Source organism: Ranitomeya variabilis, chromosome 7 (genome assembly GCF_051348905.1).
Source record: "Ranitomeya variabilis isolate aRanVar5 chromosome 7, aRanVar5.hap1, whole genome shotgun sequence".
NCBI lineage: Eukaryota > Metazoa > Chordata > Amphibia > Anura > Dendrobatidae > Ranitomeya > Ranitomeya variabilis.
In genome coordinates, this window is record NC_135238.1 from 207204258 (window position 1) to 207227164 (window position 22907).

The 22907-nt window shown below is 40.4% G+C and overlaps 1 protein-coding gene across 1 annotated transcript in view; it reads right to left on the minus strand.

The window, feature by feature from the left end:
* Nucleotides 1–22907, minus strand: part of NOSTRIN (nitric oxide synthase trafficking) — a 57242-nt gene that overhangs the window by 27765 nt on the left and 6570 nt on the right. Inside the window, exons 2-4 of the mRNA XM_077272783.1 lie at nucleotides 19424–19509; nucleotides 8133–8216; nucleotides 2140–2202 (exon numbers count right to left, since the gene is read on the minus strand). Coding sequence (XP_077128898.1) covers nucleotides 2140–2202; nucleotides 8133–8216; nucleotides 19424–19509 — 233 coding nt within the window. The remainder of the gene's footprint in view (nucleotides 1–2139; nucleotides 2203–8132; nucleotides 8217–19423; nucleotides 19510–22907) is intronic.

Here is a 22907-nt window from a genome sequence, read left to right on the forward strand (position 1 = left end):
TAGTATATACCTGTGTGTCATCTCACCTATATATAGTATATATCTGTGTGTCATCTCCTCCTGTATATAGTATATACCTGTATGTCATCTCCTCCTATACATAGCATATACCTGTATGTCATCTCCTCCTTATATACTATATACCTGTAGGTAATCTGCTCCTGTATATAGTATATACGTGTCATCTCCTCCTGTATATAGTATATACCTGTATGTCATCTCCTCCTGTATGTAGTATGTACCTGTATATCATCTCCTCTATATAGTATATACCTGTGTGTCATCTCCCCTGTAAATAGTATATACCTGTGTGTCATCTCCTCCTGTATATAGTATATATCTGTATGTCATCTTCTCCTGTATTAGACCTCGTTCACACGTTATTCGGTCAGTATTTTTACCTCAGTATTTGTAAGCTAAATTGGCAGCCTGATAAATCCCCAGCTAACAGTAAGCCCACCCCCTGGCAGTATATATTAGCTCACACATACACATAATAGACTGGTCATGTGACTGACAGCTGCCGGATTCCTGTATGGTACATTTGTTGCTCTTGTAGTTTGTCTGCTTATTAATCAGATTTTTATTTTTGAAGGATAATACCAGACTTGTGTGTGTTTTAGGGCGAGTTTCGTGTGTCAAGTTGTGTGTGTTGAGTTGCGTGTGGCGACATGCATGTAGCGACTTTTGTGAGATGAGTTTTGTGTGGCGACATGCGTGTAGCAACTTTTTGTGTGTCGAGTTGCATGTGACAGGTTAGTGTAGCAAGTTGTGTGCAGCAAGTTTTGCGCATGGCGAGTATTGCGCGTGGCGAGTTTTATGTGTGGTGCCTTTTGAGTATGTGCAAGTTTTGTGTGAGGCAACTTTTGCATGTGTTGCAACTTTTGTGCATGTGGCAATTTTTCCGCGTGTGCAAGTTTTGCAAGTGGCGAGTTTTCCATGAGGTGAGTTTCGCACGTGTGGCGAGTTTTGCATGTGGCGAGTTTTGAGCGGCGACTTTTGTGTTTCGACTTTTATGTGGCGAGGTTGGTGTATGTGTGGTGAAATGTGCGCTGAGGGTGGTATATGTGTTCGAGCACGTGGTAGTGTGTGGCGCATTTTGTGTGTGTGTTCATATCCCCGTGGTGGTGTGGTGATTATCCCATGTCGGGGCCCCACCTTAGCAACTGTACAGTATATACTCTTTGGCGCCATCGCTCTCACTCTTTAAGTCCCCCTTGTTCACATCTGGCAGCTGTTAATTTGCCTCCAACACTTTTCCTTTCATTTTTTCCCCATTATGTAGATAGGGGCAAAATTGTTTGGTGAATTGGAAAGCGCGGGGTTAAAATTTCACCTCACAACATAGCCTATGACGCTCTCGGGGTCCAGACGTGTGACTGTGCAAAATTTTGTGGCTGTAGCTGCGACGGTTCAGATGCCAATCCCGGACATACATACATACATACATACACACATTCAGCTTTATATATGAGATTTGTTTTCCTCTTTGTTTTTTATTCTGCTATATTTGTGATTGTATGCTGAGTTTAAGCTTTCCAAATGTTTTTTCCTAATTCATCATTTGCGCTTTTTCAAAAAGTCAAAAAATTGCTGCAAATATCCTCCAGTCCACTATGCCTGTAGTGATTTTTTTTTTTATATACTGGGAAATTTTTTGTGCAATATTAGCAACATTTCGCAAAACACGTGTGATTTTTTAGTGCAGAGAGTCGGAAATAAACTCAAGGACTAAAAATAAAGACAATTTTAAGTTGTGGAAAATTCATAAATTGTGCGTACAATTTTGGAAAATTTGGTGCAAAACAAACCCCCACAATGAATATCACAAGTTAAAAAAGAAAAGTGACTTTAAAAAAAAGACCCTGCAAACGATGAATCGGGGCCCATGTGTTTAAAAATTACAGTATGATTCATTGGATGCCATAAAAAACAATTTATTCACATAGTTTTAATGTTTGTAGGAGGGAAAATGGCGCATGATTTGGCAGAAAGTGTTCAATATGGCTTCATAAGCCAGATTTTATTGCGCCTGGTAATGCACACAGGGTGTTCAGCCCTAATACTAATGTAATGGACAGATATCACCCAGACGCAATATATTTAATAACCAGAATTGGAGACACCATGTGCACTTACCTATGGACTTCAGCTTTGGCTTTCATTTCTTCAGAAGCACAAGCCCAGGCAGTATTAATGCAACTGGATATACAAAGAAAACATCACATAGATTATAAAAAAAAATCATATATGGAATGGGATCAAATCTACATTCCGTAATAACGATACCATATTATTTTCCAGAAGCGTAACTACTACGCCTGTAAGAGGGGTGAAAATGGGTTCGGCACCCTCTTACGTCAACCCCCATTTATACCTGTTGAACTGCCCAGGATGGTGCTGATGCCGTGGTTATATCTCCATTTATGCTGCGCACTTGTGCAACCGATCCAGTGAAGTGCCGCGTGTGGGATCTAAGGGATTGGTGACGTGCAACAATACATTTTGTATTAAATATGACCTAGGAATAACATGCCCAGACACAGGGCAAATCAGAAGCAGGAGGGAGGTCTGAAGTGATGAATGCAGAATACAAGGAGTTAACACATAAAGTACACTATCCGGCCACAGCAATGGCTGGTAGCAGATGATCAGGTTCAGACACCCAATAATCTGATATTAATGACCTCTCCTAAAGGTAGGTCCTCAATATCATTGTAGTGAAAAATCCACTTTATAATTTATATTTTATATATTGAGCATCAACGTCTTCTACAGCTCAATGCACAAAATGTGATCACTCCCATCCGTCTCTGTGCTCAACGAGGCTTACAGCATAATTTCCCTTTCAGGTATGCAATTGTGATAGGCAAATTTAATAAAAACCTGGAACTGTATGAATGCCTACTGCATAGGCCAGTAAAGTAGCAGGGAATTTATCTAAAATATTGGAAGTAGCAGAACGTTGTCCTCTTCCGTAGCGTAGTCTGCTGTTCCACTGTAGCCCTGCCTGCCAATGGTACTGGCGTCTTAATAATATGGACGGTGCAGCTGTTTCGGTCTCATTAAAATAGAAAGCTGATTAATCATGTTATTATTAAAAGCAATTTCTAGGCTTGCACGTTGGCAGTGCAGAAAACCATTTCACTGTACAACAGTTAACAATGCATTTATCAAGCCCAAAACGGAGACTAAAGTGAATGCTGATGACAAAAAATAAGTAAAACTTTGAAATTCAAACGTAGAATTCTAGTGGGTTGTGAGGGGCTAGAAGAAAGGGGCTGCTTTTTCTTCTAGAAACAGTTCCTTCTCAATCATGGGTTATGTCTGGTATTGTAATTGCCATGAATATGAGAGGATGAAGGATTAGTGGAGTTATTTTGCATTGCTGAGGATTGAAGCCATCAAATACCAAGAAAAATTAATATGTGGTTTTATTCGACGCGTTTCGCAGTATAACACCCTTCTTCAGGATATAACCACAAATAACCATTATCTCATTTCAATCGGTCTGACGACGGGCGGTGTCGCAGCAGCTGAAAAGCATTTTAAAAACTCATAAATTCAATGGATCAGGTTAGCATAATCTGTTATTCACCGTAAAATGTTTTTTGGATGAGACCCTATTTGCGTTACTTTCTCTCCAGCCTGTTTACCTTGACCTGCCGTGAATATGACTGAGCTGCAATGCCAGACGCAGCCCATAGACAAGAGTCGCACTATTTCATAAAAAGGCCTTTTCTTCTAATGACTTAGTGAGTACCACTGGTCAAATAAATGAAACCAGTTACTAATTATTCATGAATAGAAAATATGAGAAACTCTTCTGTTGCCCTGATCCCTTAAAAACAGATCTCGCAGTGGACAGGATTACCACTTCCCGCCACGTGCATTCCATCATGGGAATCCCAACAATTAGACCAGACTTAGAGAAGACCATAGATGCCCCAATTCTTAGTTTTTTGTTACGTTGTTTGGTATTTTTGACAATAAAGAATCAAGCAGTCCAAGATCTAACCGCCACTCATGGACTGGCAACGTCTCCCCAAACTTGACCAGGGCAGCTTCAAAGAAACACACTGAAGCTGTCACACTAGTGTTGGGAGACCCATGACGAGTCTGTAAATTAGTGGTCTGATGTGCACAGACGTCTGAATGAGCCATAAAAGTGTATTTGTTTTAATACATGATGCACCTCAACTGAACCATTGATCTACCCCAATATTTGACGCCTGTAAGTATTTGCCACGTTACTGTACGTTCAAAACCAGATCCAGTAGACCATTCACGGCTGTTGCAATCTTCTCTGATACATGGTCCTCTTTATATTCAAAAATTGCTAACTCTCCTACAGTTACAAGTTGCTTTTATTCACTAAACATCATTTCACCATTGAGAATATTCACTTGTTTTATTTCACACTTGAATGTTACAGAACTGATTATGTGATCTCTAAACTCCAGGGTTAATAACCTTAAATCTGAAATCTAATCTGCAACTAAGGAATGAAAATGTCACCTTCCTGACCTGAGAAATGTGTGATAATCATACAGTAAAGGTTTATGTTCGCCCCACTGCGCAGGGATGAATGCTCATGTAAATAAGGTCACTTAGGATCTATTATTCTTTGTCACTAGGATTTTTCAAGGTGCACAGCTCATATGAGTGTCCCTCCTGATGGTCTAGGGAGAAGATGGTCATCAGATTATGCATTTTCTGCAATTGTTTATGCCAGGACACAGATAGCAGGGGCATAAAGGTGTCCATATACATTAGACCAGGGATGGGCCTCAAACTCATGGCATATGCAATGAAAGATTACGTCCTCAGTTCTTTGTGAGTGGCGTTAACTTGCTCCGATCTCCCGACCAACTAGTGATGAAGACAGCAGTCTCACTGTCTCCTATGTGATGTATACAGCAGTCTCACTGTCTCCTACGTTATGTATACAGTAGTCTTAGTGTCTACTATGTAATGTATACTGCGGTCTCACTGTCTTCTATGTGATGTATGTAAATGAGTCTTGGTGTCACCCATGTGATATACTGTGTATACAGCAGTCTCAGTTTCTTCTATGTGATGTAAACAGCAGTCTCAATGTCTGCTTTGTAATATATGCATCAGACCCACTGTCTTCTATGTAATTTATGCACCAGATCCACTATCTTCTATGTGATGTATACATAGCAGTCTCAGTGTCTCCTATGTGATGTATATACCGCAGACCTCCCACTGCTTTAGTTCTATAAATGTAACATGAGTAGTGATAAATTTCCCACTGTGAAAACACATACAGTGTAATAGACATCAGTGTTCACAAAACTTATAGCTGCAATCAATTAATTAAAAAACATATCGCAAAAAGTCGACTGCGTTACGGACCGACGCAAACTTGGAAAAGCAGTTGCGCTTGGCAGCATCATTAATACACCCTAATATCACAGTGTTACCAAAAGAGAAGCAGTTCCAGCTATCGCTTTAGGAGTGAGTTAATTAATTGTTTGACCAAATATAGCAGGGTAAATTTCAAGTTGATCATTTTGTGCGGCCCTCAAAGGATGGTATAAATATCCAAATGGCCCCTGGAAGAAGAAAGATTCCTCGCATCTGCATTAGGCTAACGTTGACCCAATCTGCTGATGTAGGATTGGCTGAAAGTCTAACGTGTATGTGGTCCAACAGTCGGGGAAAAGAAGGATTTGACAAGTGTAATTTCAGACTAATGATCCTTTTTTACTCCCTGTGAAAAGCCGCCACCAGTATAGCATGGTAGCAGTTCTCTCATAGAGAACACAGAAGCGTTGACATTCCCATGTGTAGGGGAGTCAGGAGAGATAGTTGTCAGCCAAACTATTGAGAAGAACCATTATTTAGCTGACAGTTATCTATTGTTGGCTTGACTATAGTGGGTTCAGGGGTTGCAGCCACATCCAATCCCTGGAGCCTAAAATTTCATTTTGATCCAAATGAGAAGACCAATTTTAATAAAAAACGTGTAATAGTTGGGAAACCTGCTTGAGCTTTTGCATTGCAGACCACAAACCTCAAGTTACCCAATGACAGCCAGCCTCCCTAAGCTTTGGCAAGAGGAGACAGTTGACCTCTAAACATTGCAGTGTGTTTTGGCTTGGAAAATTAGTGGTAAGACTGCTCAATGAAAGGTCTCATCACAGACATCCCCTTTAATGTGAGAGCCTCAGTAGTGGTCTAGCTCTAGGAGACTTGCAAACTTATAATGCTGCTAGAGGGAAATTAATTTAATTATACAGAAGGACATCCTGGACCACCAAAGGGAAATCTGCTGCTTACTAGTGACTGTCAACCTTGGCTCATAGATTGGGGGGTTTCTTATCAAGGGGCCATCACATGATATCTTTATGCCTAGAAGTCATTGAGAATTTTTTCTAAAACTAGGTATAAAATATACAATCCTTTATGGAATATCATCGAGAAAATACAAAATTCGTGCTTAGTATAAATAACCTTCCCATATAAATAAATATAATTTCTCGGTAAGGTCCATCATGCTACAAACACTCAGGATTGTGCTGACTGATCATTTGCTTGTTCGGCAGCTCCTTGAGCTAAACTCAGAGAATGTAGGAAATTTATTGTTGCCCTAACACTGAATCACTATGGGTGTGACTGGATATTAATGTTCTACTCGAATTATCTTCATTGACTTTATTACGTCACACTGCATTTCCCGTAATTGTGGCCAAAGTGATTTGTGATTTAGCAAACTGTTGAATATCATTAGAAAAAGCTTGGAAGCTATACAATGAACACAAGCTTCTTTAGGAAACTAGCGCATGGCCATGGTTCTCACCTCAAAGGCAACAACATTTCCGAAGTCTGGGACTCTACAGGGTGAATGTTTTAGAAGATGTTAGGCTATAGACAGATTGATGGCTGCCGGCTGTATAAATATGAATAGCATTTAGTTTGAACAGACAACTTGGACCACAATCATCAAGGAGTCTGGAAATACAATTGCTCTGCAGGCCCACCCCAAGGAAAAAATGGAGCATCACATAATTCCCATGAAACGCAACGGGTTGTCCATGCAATTCATGAAGGTGCCAGAACTTTCTATGTACATGCTATCTGCTCGAGCTGACAGATGAAGGGGTTTTACAAAACCCTGAGTCACAATACCCTACTAGATCCCCTATTAAGCCAGAAGACCCCAATATTTGGAACAAATATCAGCTCGCACAGGAAAACACCCGTTCCTCTGCAGTACCCTAATATGCAAAATTAAGAACTTGCTACAATTCAGAAGTTGAGTCGTTTAGTGTTAAAGGGAATCTGCCAGTAGGAACAACCCTCCTGAGCTGTTTATATGGGCATGTACATAGGTCATAGGAAGCTCAATAACATGACACCATGATATCTGCGATACGATGAATGATAAATCTGGCACAGATCATTTGCATGTAAGAAAAATATGGAACCATTCATTAGATCTCAGATATCAAGGCATCATTTGATTCATCCTCCTATGACCTGCAGGACGATATGGACGGCTCCGGGTTGTTGTTCCTACTGCACTGATTGGCCCAATAGAGTGCCATAGATTGAGCCACACTTAATAGCTGTGCACTCCTTCACATAGCATTTTTTTGTATAATTATTTCTTAAATGGAAAGTTAAAGCGAACCTGTCATCATATTTATGCTACCAAAACTATTATTGCAGCCAGGTATGTTTTTGGGAACATTTACATGTCAGTTTCACGTACAAATTATATTTGTGTTTTTCACAAAGACTACCTCTTGAAGCTCATCAAGAGAATGCCAAGAGTGTGCAAAGCAGTCATCAAAGCAAAAGGTGGCTACTTTGAAGAACCTAGAATATAAGACATATTTTCAGTTGTTTCACACTTTTTTGTTAAGTATATAATTGCACATGTGTTAATTCATAGTTTTGATGCCTTCAGTGTGAATGTACAATTTTCATAGTCATGAAAATACAGAAAAATCTTTAAATGAAAAGGTGTGTCCAAACTTTTGGTCTGTACTGTATATACAGTATATATATGTTGAAGGTGTTTATAACCTTTTCAAAAACACATTACAACATTTCTATTGATTATTTTAAAATAATAGCTACAGTAAATATTTACTTACTTTTTCTGCATGCCATCCAAAGCTTTTGTCAGCTTGCTGGACACTTTCTCCAGGCCTTTGGCATAGTTCAGCTCTAAGTCAGCTCTGCAATTATTCCATTGAGTTATTTCAAGGACAAAAAAAAAGAAAGGTATCATAAAAACGTATTTAAAAATAAATCAATAAACCTGATACACTGCATATAACATCTGTTTTCATGATACAAATCCAATCAAATGCAGACTTAATAGTTCATGGGGTTAAAGGGGCTGTCCGGCCAGAAGATTTCTATTTCCCAGAGGTGTAACTTGTAAAGAGTGGTCAGGCTAAATCTAACCTAGTCTTGTAATTTTTCCTTCCTCCCTGTCTTGTATTTCTTATCCCTCCAGTGTATGAATTGTCTGTATTTTTCCCATCACACCCACATTGACTTTTTGGTTTGTTCTTTTTTATATAATGTTTATTTTAATGTAAGGCTCCACCTTGGGGTAACATTGGCTGAATAATCAACAAGAGTAAAATCTTCTGTTCATATTTTGCTATTTTATACTGTATGTGTTTCGGTACTTTTTTGTTTTGGCTCACATGGTTATCAGAGACTATGTTCTTAGACCCCCAAAAGAGTTTTTGTCACATGTGTAGACCATATGATGGGATATTTTTGCTGTCCAAATAATTAACACCACAATGGAACCCATTATCAGTCAATGGGATTTGTAGGGTCTCAGTGGGATCAGAGATATGATGGATCCTGCTATATACTGAAACCATCAGCAAGCAGGCTTTTATGGAATCGGTGGGTGCACATTTTCTCTTCAGTATAGAAACTGCAGTTAAGCTAAATAGAGATTTAGGATCCTCATCGGGGAGTTTTACGTTATTTTTTTCTCCTTCGAAGAAATGCTTTTCTTCCACTGTAATGATTTACAGTAAGTCATTCCTCTGGGTGTCTATAGCCATTCATCACTGCATTTATATCCAACTGCTCTATATAAGCACCTGCCGCAGCCCCATATCAGTATTACTGAGGAGCTGCAGACAGATGAAATAAAGAGTATGTGTAAAAGTTCTATACGGGCTGCAAATAAATAAAAAGCAGAGATGGATCAATCATTTTCATTTCAGAGTTGAACAAACTCCTTCATCAGGAAAAAAATGCATTGCCTTGAATGTCCCAAATTCAAGTGTATCTGTCTAATCAATACTGTGGATAAATCATACTGAGTGGGGGGGCTGTGAGGGAATCATATTGCTGTGGGGGCATCATACTATATGTGGGGCTATGGGGGCATTATACTGTCTGGATGACTGGGAGGGCATCATACTGTATAGTAGACTGTAGAGTATTCATTCTGTGTGAGAAGCAATCAGGGAATGTCCGTTGGGTGCATCTTACTGTGTGGAGAGCTGTGGCTCTATCATACCATGTGTGGGGAACTGAGGAGGCATAGGAATTATATTATGTGGGTGACTGTGGGTGAATCATACTGCAGTTGGGGGTTATGGAATAATCATTCAGTGCAAGAAGTAATAGGTAAATGTGCTGTGAGATCATCGTACTGTGGAAATTATACTGCGTGGGGGCTGTGGGGCATCATACTGCCTGGGTGAAAAAACTGTGGAGACATAAATTCATAGAATGTCAGAGTTGGAAGGAACCTTCAGGGTCATCATGTCCAACCCACTGCTCAATGCAGGACTCATTAAACCATCTCAGACAGCTGTCTGTCCCACCTCTGTTTGAAGACTTCCATTGAAGGAGAACTCACCACCTCTCGTGGCAGCCTGTTCCACTCATTGATCACCTTCACTGTCAAAAAGTTTTTTTTCTAATATCTAATGTTTATCTTTACGCTTTCGGTTTCATTCCATTGATTCTTGTGTTTCCATGTGCAAATGAGAATAAGGATGATTCCTCTGCACTGTGACAGACCTTCAGATATTTGTACACAGCTATTAAGTCTCCTCTTAGCCTTCTTTGTTGCAAGCTAAACATTCCCAGATGCGTTACTCGTAGGACATGCTTTGCAGTCCGCTCACTATCCTGGAAGCTGTTCTTTAAACTTGCTCCAGTTTTTCAATGTCTTTTTTAAAATGTGTTGCCCAGAACTGGACACAGTATTCCAGATGCGGCCTGACCAAGGAGGAGTAGAGGGGGATAATTACTTCACGTGATCTAGACTATATGCTGCTCTTAATACATCCTAGAACTGTGTTTGCCTTTTTGCTGCTGCGTCACACTGTTGACTCATGTGCAGTCTGTGATCTATTAGTATACCCAAGTATTTTTCACACTTGCTGTTACTTAGTTCTATTCTTCCCTTTCTGTAGATGTAATTTTGGTTTTTCATGCCCAGATGTAAAATCTTGCATTTCTCCCTGTTAAATACCATTCTATTAGTCGCTGCCCATTGTACAAGCTTATCTAGATCCTGCTGAATACTTTCTGTGTTCACTAGTGTTAGTTATACCTCCTAGCTTTGCATCGTCTGCAAATTTGATTTGTTTACCTCCAGTTTCCTTATCTAGATCATTTATAAGAATGTTGAACACTGGGGCCAGGACAGAACCTTGTGATGCTCTACTTGAAACACTCTTCCCCTTGGATGTGCAACCATTTATCACCACTTTTTGAGCACGATCACTGAGCAAGTTATGAATCCACCTAACCGTAATCTAGTCATTAATTTTTTCAATAAGAAGAGTATGGGAAACTTTATCAAATGCTTTGCTGAGGTCTAGATATAATATATCTACCACATTTCCCTGATCCACTCAGTCAGTGATTCCATCAAAGAAGGAAATTATATTAATCTGGCAAGACTTGTTTGCTACAAACCCATGCTGGCTCTGGTTAATTACTGTATTTTTATCCAAGTACTTACATACATGCCGTTTGTGTGGGGGGGATTCATAATGTGTGTGGGGGATTCTACTGTTGGGGAATCATATTGTGTGGGGTGGGCACTGTAGATACCATTAAAGGGATATCATACTGCATAGTATCATGTTTGGGTTTCACTAAGAGCAATATTTCTATGTGGACCCATAGAAAGAACTGGGCAAATTAGGGAAGAGATGTTGTTGTCTCTTTCCATTATTTGAAAGTTGGGAGGTATGCATTGATTCCAATGAAATATGAATAATTCTTGTACTTCAATTTCCTGTGGATTTGAACAATTTCTTAAAAAGAGTGTAATTCATTGATGGTGGGGTTCAAACCTGGGACCATCCAACATCAGTTTCCTTTCACGGAGACCCTCCAACAAAAAGTGTTGGGCAAGAGAACATCTTTCCTCATGCAATGCATGCATGCGATTTTCTTCTACTCAAAAAAATATACATTCAGTGAAAATATAGCAGCCCAAAACATTCGATTTCTAACTATATATCTTTCCTGTAACTAGAATATGGACATGGTACTGATTTTTTGTCTGAGCCCATAGTTTCTGCCACAGAAAAGTGACACAAGTGTCTTAAAGATCCTAGTCGTGCTGCACTCTGTTCAGAACATGAATGGTTGGGGCAGATAATGCATAGTTGATCACAATCTAGTATATATGACCAGCTCTATAATGTGTCACGTACTGTGTGTAAATATGCAGGCTGATTATAAACATCAGAGGCGGAGAGGGCAATATATTAGTGTCATTTTTCTGGAACCTGGTGTAAATGTTCTGAACCCAGCATTGTTTTCCAGTTCCCCGAGTCTCACCTTTCCTTAACTATGACCCTCTCTTCGCTGTAAGTAAATTTAGTCTTTTTAGTCAGCTGGGTGTGGTGATCCACACTTTTCTGTTTACATCTTTTGTGGGGGCCATGCCCACTTGGCTAACAAGACTAGATTTACATGCAAAGAAAAGAGGGCCAGATATCAGGAACAAGAAGAAAACAAATCTCATCAGATTCAGGAGAAGAGCTGCATCTCTATAAGGCTAAAAAAAAAAATGTATCTATGGCAAGAGAAAGGTCCATTTCAAGGAGCAAAGCGACATTTTATTTATCCCTGTTAAAATAATTGGTCCTGTAATTGCAAAACTGTTCCTGTGGGCATCAGTGAGGTCCAACGTCTCTTTGCTGCAATTAGCAATTAAATTATCTGTTTCCTTTTTTTAGTGCAATTCAGATAGTGTAAAATAGTCAGGGGCTGACTGGCCCAGGTGGCAAAGAGGCAAATGCCCCCCGGGCCGCTCCCCCAGCTGCTGTTCAGGGCCGGCTGCCTGGTGGTGGCTACAGCCACACAGCAAATTGTGCGCAGCCATGCCTGCTGTACTGTGATGTGGCCGGCAGCAGACACAGCCGCATCACAGTCAGCGCACACATCTGCGCTGGGGCCAGGAGCTATGCTTGGCTGTCACCTTGATGGCTGCGCAGCTACTGCTCCCTTCATGTTCTCTATACTTCCAGGTTAGGTGTTGGGCATGCGCGATGGCATCCTCACGCACTCGCCGACATGACCTGGATGCTAGAAGCAGAGAGGCACTGCAGGGGAGCGACTGGTGAGGTAAGTATGAAGAACTTTTTTGTTTTCTTTATAAAATAAATTTAATGGTGGGTAACTGCAAGTGATGAAGTGGGAGGTGTAAGGTGACTGCACATGATGGAATTTGGGGGTTAAAGGAGACTGCACATGATGGAGTGAGGGGGTAAGTGGGGCTGCACATGATGAAGGTTGAGTGGGGCTGTACATGATGGAGTGGGGCTGCACATGATAGTTTAGTGGATAAAGGAGACTGCACGTGATAAAGTGGGGAGAGGGGCTGTATGATGGAATGGGGCTGCACATGATGATGTGGGGGTAAGGGGGATTGTGCATGATGAAGGGGATTGGGGCTGCACATAAAGTGGAGGGTAAGGGGGACTGCACATGATGAAGTGGGGGGTAAGGGGGACTGCACATGATGAAGTGGGGGTAAGGTGATCTGCACATGAAGTGGGGGGTAATGGGGACTGCACATGATAAAGTGGAGTGTAAGATGGACTGCACATGAAGTGGGGGGTAAGGGTGACTGCACATGATGAAGTGGGGGGGTAAGGGGACTGCACAATCGAGAACGGGACTGCAGGACTGCACATGATGAAGTGTGCCTGATGTGGGACTGCTCATGATGAAATGGAAGAGGGATAGGGGGCTGCAAATGATGAAAGGGCACTGCAGATGAAGTGAGGGGGTGATAGGGGACTGCAATGAATGAAGTAAGGGGACTTCAAATTAAAGTGGGGGGACTGCAAAATGATAAATTCAGTGTGAGGGACAGGGGACAGCAATTTAATTGAAGGTGGGGGTGGGGAGAGCAAATGATCTAGGGGAAGAACAAATAATGAATTTTAAGGGTGGGGGAGTAAATGATGTATTGAATGTGGGGTAGAGCAGTTGATAATGAATAGAGGGTGAGAGAGAAAGACATGACAATGAATTGGGGTGGGAGGGGCATGTAACTATAATGAATCGAGGTTAGGGTTAGAGTGGTAGGTACATAGTGGGGGGCGTTGAGGATGAAGTGACTGGTAATAAATTGGGGGAAAGAGTACAGGTGCTAATTAATTTATATATTAAATGGGGAAAGTGGCTATTTATAGTTAGTGGGTGCACAGTGGTGGATTATAATTTATATTTGGAATGGTCGGTTAATAATAATAATTATAATAATTTTATTTCTATAGTGCCAACACTTTACATTTTAGAGGGGACTTGTACAGACAATGGACATTAAGCATAACAATAAACACATAGATCAACAGATACCAAAAGGAATGAGGGTCCTGCTCGCAAGCTTACAATCTATGAGGTTGCATAATAACCAATTATATATTGTTTGTGGGTGCACCTCTGTATTCAGATGTCTAGTGTACACCATGTTCCAAATTATTATGCAAATTGGATTTAAGTGTCATAAAGATTTAATTGTTTTGTTTTTCAAATAAACTCGTGGATGGTATTGTGTCTCAGGGCTCAATGGATCCCTAAAATCAATCTTAAACACGTGATCATTAGTTTTCCAGGTGATTCTAATTAAAGGAAAACTACTTAAAAATGATGTTCCACATTATTAAGCAGACCACAGGTTTCAAGCAATATGGGAAATAAAAAGGATCTCTCTGCTGCTGAAAAGCATTAAATAGTGCAATGCCTTTGTCAAGGTATGAAAACATTAGATATTTCATGAAAACTTAAGAGTGATCATCATACTGTGAAGAGATTTGTGACTGAAACAGAGCACAGACAGAGTTCATGCAGATAAAGGCATAATGAGGAAGGTTTCTGCCAGACAAATTCATTGGATAAAGAGAGCAGCTGCCAAAATACCATTACAAAGCAGCAAACAGTTATTTGAAGCTGCTGGTGCCTCTGGAGTCCCTCGAACCTCAAGGTGTAGGATCCTTCAAAGGCTTGCTGTGGTGCATAAACCTACTATTCGGCCACCCCTAAACAGTGTTCACAAGCAGAAACGGTTGCAGTGGGCCCAGACACACATGAAGACTGATTTCCAAACAGTCTTGTTTACTGATGAGTGTCGAGCAACCCTGGGTGGTCCAGATGGATGGAGTAGTGGATGGTTGGTGGATGGCCACCATGTCCCAACAAGGCTGCAACGTCAGCAAGGAGATGGAGAAGTCATGTTTTGGGCCAGAATCATGGGGAAACAGCTTGTAGGGCCCTTTAAGGTTCCTGAAGGTGTGAAAATGACCTCGGCAAAGTATATAGAGTTTCTGACTGACAACTTTCTTCTATGGCATAAAAATCAGAATTGTGCCTTCAGGAGCAAAATCATCTTCATGCATGACAATGCCCCATCTCATGCTGCAAAGAATATCTCTGAGTCATTGGCTGCTATGGGCATAAAAGGAGATAAACTCATGGTATTGCCACCATCTTCCCCTGACCTCAACCCTATACAGAACCTTTGGAGTATCATCAAGCAAAAGATCTATGAGGGTGGGAGGCAGTTCACATCAAAACAGCAGCTCTGGGAGGCTATTCTGACTTCATGCAAAGAAACACAAGCAGAAACTCTCCAAATACTCACAAGTTCAATGGAGGCGAGAATTGTGAAGGTGATAACAAAGAAGGGTTCCTATGGTAACATGTGACTTGGCCTGTTAGGATGTTTTGGCGTTAAATAGCTTTTTTGTTCAGTGAATGTGACCTCCTAATGCTGCAAATTCCACAAATGAGCATTTTCAGTTCTTTAAAACAGATCAAATGTTTAGAAATTCTACTGTGCCTAATAATTTGGAACAGTGCATTTTGAGTTTTTATTCATTTTGAAGATTATACTGTTATCATTGGGAGGTTTCTTCAATAAAATTCAATGTATAATCTAACGGGTGATGACTTTTATTAGACTGACTGTCATTTGCACCGATCATTTAGGAAAATCCGAGAAAAATATAATTTGCATAATAATTTGGAACATGGTGTAGAAGAAAGGGAAAAAGTGAGGAATGTGGTCTGGAGGCCGTGCTCTAGGTAACTGTGTTATTTTATGCAGAGATGAGTCCTGGCTGGAAGAAGTGATGGCAGTCTGTGCTGGATGAAAATGAAAAGCAAAGATGAAGGACTTCAGCTAGAGACGTCACTAGTGAGTCAGTGTATTACCTGTACACTGACACTATACACTGTATACTATATACAAAGCTCCTGTGTATAATGTCACTGGCAGTGGTGATCACTGTATTACCTGTACACTGACACCTTATACAGATCTCCTGTGTATAATGTCACCAGTGATCACTGTAGTATCTTTACACTGACCGTAAATACAGAGTTCCTGTATACAATGGCACTTAGTATTGTGCTTTATTAAAATTAATGATCAGTATTGTAGTATACAAGAAGTAAAAGGTGTACACTCCCTGACAGAAGTAATGTCGCTTATCCATGTTATGTAAATAAAAGCTTATAACCTGATGTTAAATTCATCCATTGGTTGTATAAATTATTATTTTGAAAGCTGAAACCTTCCAAAATGTGGTTTAGGTTAAGAAAATAAATTGACATCAATGCAGAAATATTGATTAGTTAATGGACACAGAATGGTCAGATTTTAGCAAGACAAAAGTTTTGTCGCCTGGTCATATAATGCACCCAATCCTAGTTTACATCCTCACCTGTGCTCAGTAAATGATTGGTTATTTAGTGCGTGTGTATAAAAAGAAACCCCGCTCCCCAGACCTTCACTTGAACTGCAACTTAAGCTCTGACAACATGCCAAAAATCCACCCTGCGACCAAAGCCTGAATTATCAAGAGGCTGAAGACCAGATCCACTGCAGAGGTGGCGGGCACCTTTAATGTGTCTCATCGTCAAGTACAAAGAATTAAAAAAAAGATTTGAAGAGACTGGAGATGTGTTTGACTAGCCCAGGTCTGGCTGACCCCGCAAGACAACTCCTCAGGAGGAACGTTTGTTGGTTAGAAAATCCAAAGCAAGCTCCTCTTCCACAGCAGCAGAGCTCCAACAGGTCTGGTCACCTCAAGTCCCTGTGTCAACTAGAACAGTTTCTAGGATTCTGTCTCAAAATGGCCTCCATGGTCGAATCAGTGCCCAGAAGCCAGCACTAAACAAAAGGCAAATAAAAAACCGTGTGGCATCTGCAAACTCCCACAGCCTGCTAAATAGATGGACCTGGAAAAGTGGCAGAAGGTGGATTTCTCTTCAGTAGAATTACACCACAGCTGCCACAAACACTGCAGGAGACCTACTGGAGCCCGTATGGATCCAAAATACACCCAGAAGACAGTTACATTTGGTGGTGGAAAGATCATGGTCTGGGGTTACATTCAGTATGGGGGTGTGCAAAACATTTGCAAGGTGGAAGGCAATATCAATAGCCTAAAATATCAAGAAGTATTAGCTACCTCTTATATTCCAAATCATAAAAGAGGTCATTCTGCAGCAGGATGGTGCTCCATCTCATACATCCATCTCTACAACAAAGTTCCTCCAGGCAAAAAAGATCAAGGTGCTCAAGGACTGGCCAGCCCAGTCACCAGACATGAACATCATTGAGCATGTTTGGGGTAGGATGAAAGAGGAAGCTTGGAAGACAAAACCAAAGAAGCTAGAGGAGCACCACAACTTCATTCACCAATGTTATGCAACATATATTTGTATTTTAAGTTAATTATTTGTCTGTGGGCAACAAAAATTTTGTCTTGCCAAAATCTGACCATTCTGTGTCCATTAACTGATCAATATTTCTGCTTTAATAACAATTTATTTTCTTAACCTAAACCACATTTTGGAGGGTTTCAGCTTTCAAAAGAATAACTTATACAACTAATGGATGAATTTAACGTCAGGTTATAAGCTTTTATTTACATAACATGAATAAGCGACATAACTTGTGTCAGGGAGTGTATGGTGGCATCATTGGTCTTTGTATAGAGTGTAGTTTCATGTAGAGGTAATGGTGATATTATAATATTATGCAGAGGTGTCAAACTGCATTCCTCGAGGGCCGCCAACAGGTCATGTTTTCAGGATTTCCTTGTATTGCACAGGTGATAATTTAATCACCTTCACAGAATGATTCCAGCACCTTGTGGAATGCTAAGGAAATCCTGAAAACATGACCTGTTGGCGGCCCTCGAGGAATGCAGTTTGACACCTCTGATATTATGTATTCTCTGTGTAGTGGTGTTAGTACTAGGCACTGTGTAGCTGTATTGTTGTGTGTATGTTTGTAAGTAAGCTCCGTTATGGCACCATATCTAAGCAGTAAGCTTGGTTCTGGTACTCTATCAATGTAGTAATCTAGATTATGGTACTGTATGTATGTAATCTCAGTTCTGCTCCAGTTTCTATGTAGCAGACTTGGTTCCATGTAGTAGACGTATTAAGCTCGGTTCTGCTCCTTTATCTCTGTAGTAAGCTCGGTTCTGCTCCCATATCTCTGCAGTAAGCTCGGTTCTGCTCCCTTATCTCTCTAGTAAGCTCGGTCCTGCTCCCTTATCTCTGTAGTATGCTAGGTTCTGCTCCCATATCTCTGTAGTAAGTTTGGTTCTGCTCCCATATCTCTGTAGTAAGCTCGATTCTGTTCCCATATCTCTGCAGTAAGCTCGGTTCTGCTCCCATTTCTCTGCACTAAGCTCAGTTCTGCTTCCATATCTCTGTAGTAAGCTTGGTTCTGCTCCCATATCTTTGCAGTAAGCTCGGTTCTGCTCCCATATCTCTGTAGTAAGCTCTGTTCTGCTCACATATCTCTGGAGTAAGCTCGATTCTGCTCCTATATCTATGCAGCAAGCTCCGTTCAGTTCCCATATCTGTGTACCAGCCTGTTTTTAAAGCCTGTTATCACTGCTACTTTAATGCAGTGGCCAGATATAAGCAGGGAAAAGGAGGGCCACCGCAACTCGAGGGCCACTGCTTTGTGATTGCCCCCCAGGCTGAAAATTGCCAGCCAGCCCCTGAAAATAGTGCACATTTTTTGTTAACCACGCCATTTACAATTCTGTTCTCAGAGTCCTTCAAAGGCAGAAAACTTCAAAAACAGGAGTGTGTTTGTTTAACTCATCACCATTTCGGCATTTGTAATGGCAAATTTATTTTCCCTGGATTGTGAAACGGCGGTGAGTGAAACACATTCCCCATTTAGAAGTTTTCTGGATTTTGCAGCACAACAGAATTTTTACTCATTTGCAAGATGGAACAAACCCCTTAAATAAGGCTGTTCAAAAACGTGATGGGTTGATAAGGACTGCAAGTCCATTTCTTCTCTGTGACAGCTTTTATGGGCCAATGTTTTCACCAAAAAATCTGCACTTTCTGCTTTGCATCCAGAACATTGCCTACACAATGGCTTTTCTTAAGGATGCGTTCACACTGTCTTTTTTTGCTGAGGATTTTGTGACAAATCCAATCCAAAATCCACATCAGAAACAACTTCAAATACTCTTTAATGTTTATTTTGAAGCAGTTCCTCTTCAAAAATCCTTACATAAAATGTGGCCGAGATTAATAATAGCTTGTGCATCTATTTTTTGCCTAGCTTCGTGAGTGTTGTACCTTATCTTTTGTTTGCACCCTATTTGCTAATCTATTTGCGCCTTTTTTCAAGTCTGTTAGATAAGTCTGTTTTTTATATTTTTATTTATTTTCTGCTTTATGGGCAGAGTTTTTAAAAAGTTGCAAATTTTGATACCAAAAGACAAAAAGAAAAGAGACTTGAATAAAACACAAATGATGAATCGGGGGCCAGCGTCTTGAGGAGAGTGAACATACCCTAATTAAAGAGCACATCTAACTAACAACCACATAACGAATGACATACTGCACATATACCACATGATAAAGTCTTCATTCTAACCTCTGTTGTAGAACAGACAAAACGGTTTTGCAGAAATGTTCTCCATTTTTAGAAACGTTCTTTAGGTCCTGATAGACTTTATCATACTGAAAAAAATAGATTTATTATATTGGACATCATTTTGTATTGATACTTTTTAGCTTATATTTATGTATATACTATGTATAACAAACCTTCTCAGATGGCATACTGTATGTTACCATATATTTAGGTCAAAGATGCAAAATAGCGTATTTATTGCCTCAGCTTTCATCAAATAATCACAAGAGAACAGCAAAATATACGTATATAATGCTTTTCCCATCTCTTTGCAAACTCATTTGTGCTGATTAATGACTACAGATCCACAGATCATATCAAACTTGAGCTGAACTTTTATGTGATAATAAATCAGCTTAGAAAAGCTCAGAAAAAGACAGACAACAGAGTCACAACTTCTCTGTTAGGCCCCCGTCACAAATCCTGATATTTCCGGTACCAGAAAAAACAGTACCGGTGAGGTCCGTGGTCTGTGTGCAATCCGTGTGTCAGTGTGACACCATCCATGTGGCATACATATGTCTGTGTGTCCGTGTGTACCATCCGTGTGCACCATCAGTGTGACAAGTACTGGCATAGAATGACCAATACAAATGACATATGTTTAGGTATTAGATGTGAAAAAAGATAGATAGATAGATAGATAGATAGATAGATAGATAGATAGATAGATAGATAGATAGATAGTGAGATATGTACAGCTCTGGCAAAAATTAAGAGACCACTGCAAAATGTTCAGTTTGTCTGATTTTTCTCTTTATAGGTTTATTTTTGAGTAAAATGTAAATTGTTCTTTTATTCTATAAACTTCTATAAACTTCTGACATGTCTCCAAAGTTCCAAGCAATACATTTTGCATTTATTTTCTAAAAATGAGAAGTGGTCAAAATAACAAAAAAATGCATTGCTTGCAGACCTCAAATAATGCAAAAAAACCCAAAAAAAAACAAGTTCATAATCATTTAGAAACAACAATACTAATGTTTTAACTCAGGAAGAGTTCAGAAATCAATATTTTGTGGAATAACCATGATTTTTATTCACAGCTTTCATGCGTCTTGGCATGCTTTCCACCAGTCTTTCACACTGCTTTTGGGTGACCTTATGCCTCTCCTGGTACAAAAATATAAGCAGTTCTTCTTTGTTTGATGGCTTGTGACTATCCATCATCCTCTTAATTACTTTTCAGAGGTTTTCAATGGGGTTCAGGTCTGGAGATTGGGCTGCCCATGACAGGGGTTTGATGTGGTGGTCCGTTATCCACACCTTGACTGACCTAGCTGTGTGGTATGGCGCATTGTCCTGCTGGAGAAACCAGTCCTCAGAGTTGGGGAACATTGCCTGAGCAGAAGGAATCAACTGTTTTTCCAGGATAACCTTGTATGCGGCTTGATTCATATGTCCTTTGCAAAGATTAACCTGCCCAATTCCAGCCTTGCTGAAGCATCCCCAGATCATCTCCGATCCTCCACCAAATTTCACAGTGGGTGCAAGACACTGTGGCTTGTACGCCTCTCCAGGTCTCCGTCTAACCATTATACGACCAGGTGTTGGGCAAAGCTGAAAATTAGACTCATAAGAGAAGATTAGCTTACTCCAGTCCTCTATGATCCAATCCTTATGGTCTTTGGCAAACTTCAGCCTGGCAGTCCTTTGCTTCTCATTGATGAAAGGCTTTTTTCTAGCTTTACATGACTTGAGTCCTGCCTCTAGGAGCCTGTTGCGAACTGTTCTTGCTGTGCACTTCACCCTAGCTGCCATTTGCCATTCCTTTTGTAGGTCACTTGATGTCATCCTTCGGTTGCTGAGTGAGATTCAAATAAAATGATGGTCATCCCGGTCAGTAGAGAGTCATTTTCGCCCTCTGCCGGTCTGAAGCTTTGTTGTCCCCAATGTCTGCTGCTTGACCTTGTTGTAATGGACTGCTGTCTTAGAAATTTTAAGGATGGAGACAACATGATGCTCACTGTGTCCCTCTGATAGGAAATCCAGAATTGAGCCCTTCTTTTCCTCACTCATGACTTTTCTTTTCAACTCCTTTGGCATGGTTAAAAGTTATTTTTTCATCCCTGTTACTTTTTGGGATATTACTAGCACTTGTTTTGCCATCCAGCTAGTCCTATTGCAAGAGGATTGTGAACACCACAGCAATGTTTTTTATACTTTCCTTCATTAAATAAAATTTGGTTCAGGTGATCACCTAATCAGAAGCACATTAAGTAGAATGAGGTGTCCTCTGGGTGGAATTCAACTGACACTGGAATGGAATGGCTGTCAGACAAGTAGAGAAGCTGATTTTTATAAAACTGTGCAGTGGTCTCTTCATTTTTTGCCAGAGCTGTATAAGCAGTGCTTTGCGAGTGTACTTTTCTGTAGTTGTATTGATCTGGAAAAAGTTATAAAGCCATTTCTCAAGATTTGGGCTGCAGTGAACCACAGTGAGAATTATTATCCACAAATGGAGAAAACATGGAACAGTGGTGAACCTTCCCAGGAGCAGCTGGCAGACTAAAATTATCCCAAAAGCGCAGTGGCGACTCCTCCAAGAGGTCACAAAAGACCCCACAACAACATCTAAAGACCTCCTGGCCTCACTTATCTCAGTTAAGGTCAGTGTTCATGACTCCACCATAAGAAAGAGGCTCTGGAAAAATGGGCTGCATGGCACAGTTCCAAGATGAAATCCACTCCTAAGCAAAAAGAACATAAAGGCTCGTCTCAGTTTTACCATAAAACAGCTTAATAATCCCCAAGACTTTTGGGAGAATATTCTGTGAACTGATGACAAAAGTTTAATTTTTAGAAGGAGAATGTCCCATTACATATGGGATAGAAGTAACACAGCATTACAGAAAAGGAACATCATACCAACAATAAAATATGGTGGTGGTAGTGTGATGGTCTGGGACTGTATTGCTGCTTCAGGACATGGAAGACTTGTCATAGTAAATGGAACCATGAATTCTGCTGTCTACCAAGAAATCCTGAAGGAGAATGTCTGGCCATCTGTTTGGACCTCAAGCTGAAGCGCACTTGGGTTATGCAGCAGGACTATAATCCAAAACACATCAGCAAGTTCACCTCTGAATGGCTTAAGGAAAAACAAAATTAAGACTTTGGAGGGGCCTAGTCAAAGTCCTGACCTTAATCCTATTTAGATACTGTGGCATGACCTTTAAAAAGCGGTTCATGTTCGGAAACCCTCCAATGTGGCTGAATTACAACAATTCTTCAAAGATGAGTGGGCTAAAATTTCTCCAGAGCGTTGTAAAAGATTCATTTACAGTTATTACAAATGCTTGATTGCAGTTGCTGCTGCTAAGGGTGACCCAACCAGTTATTAGGTTTAGGGGGCAATCACTTTTTTACACAGGGCCCTGTAGGTTTGGATTTTTTCCCTTAATAATAAAGACATTCATTTATAAACAGCATTTTGTGTTTACTT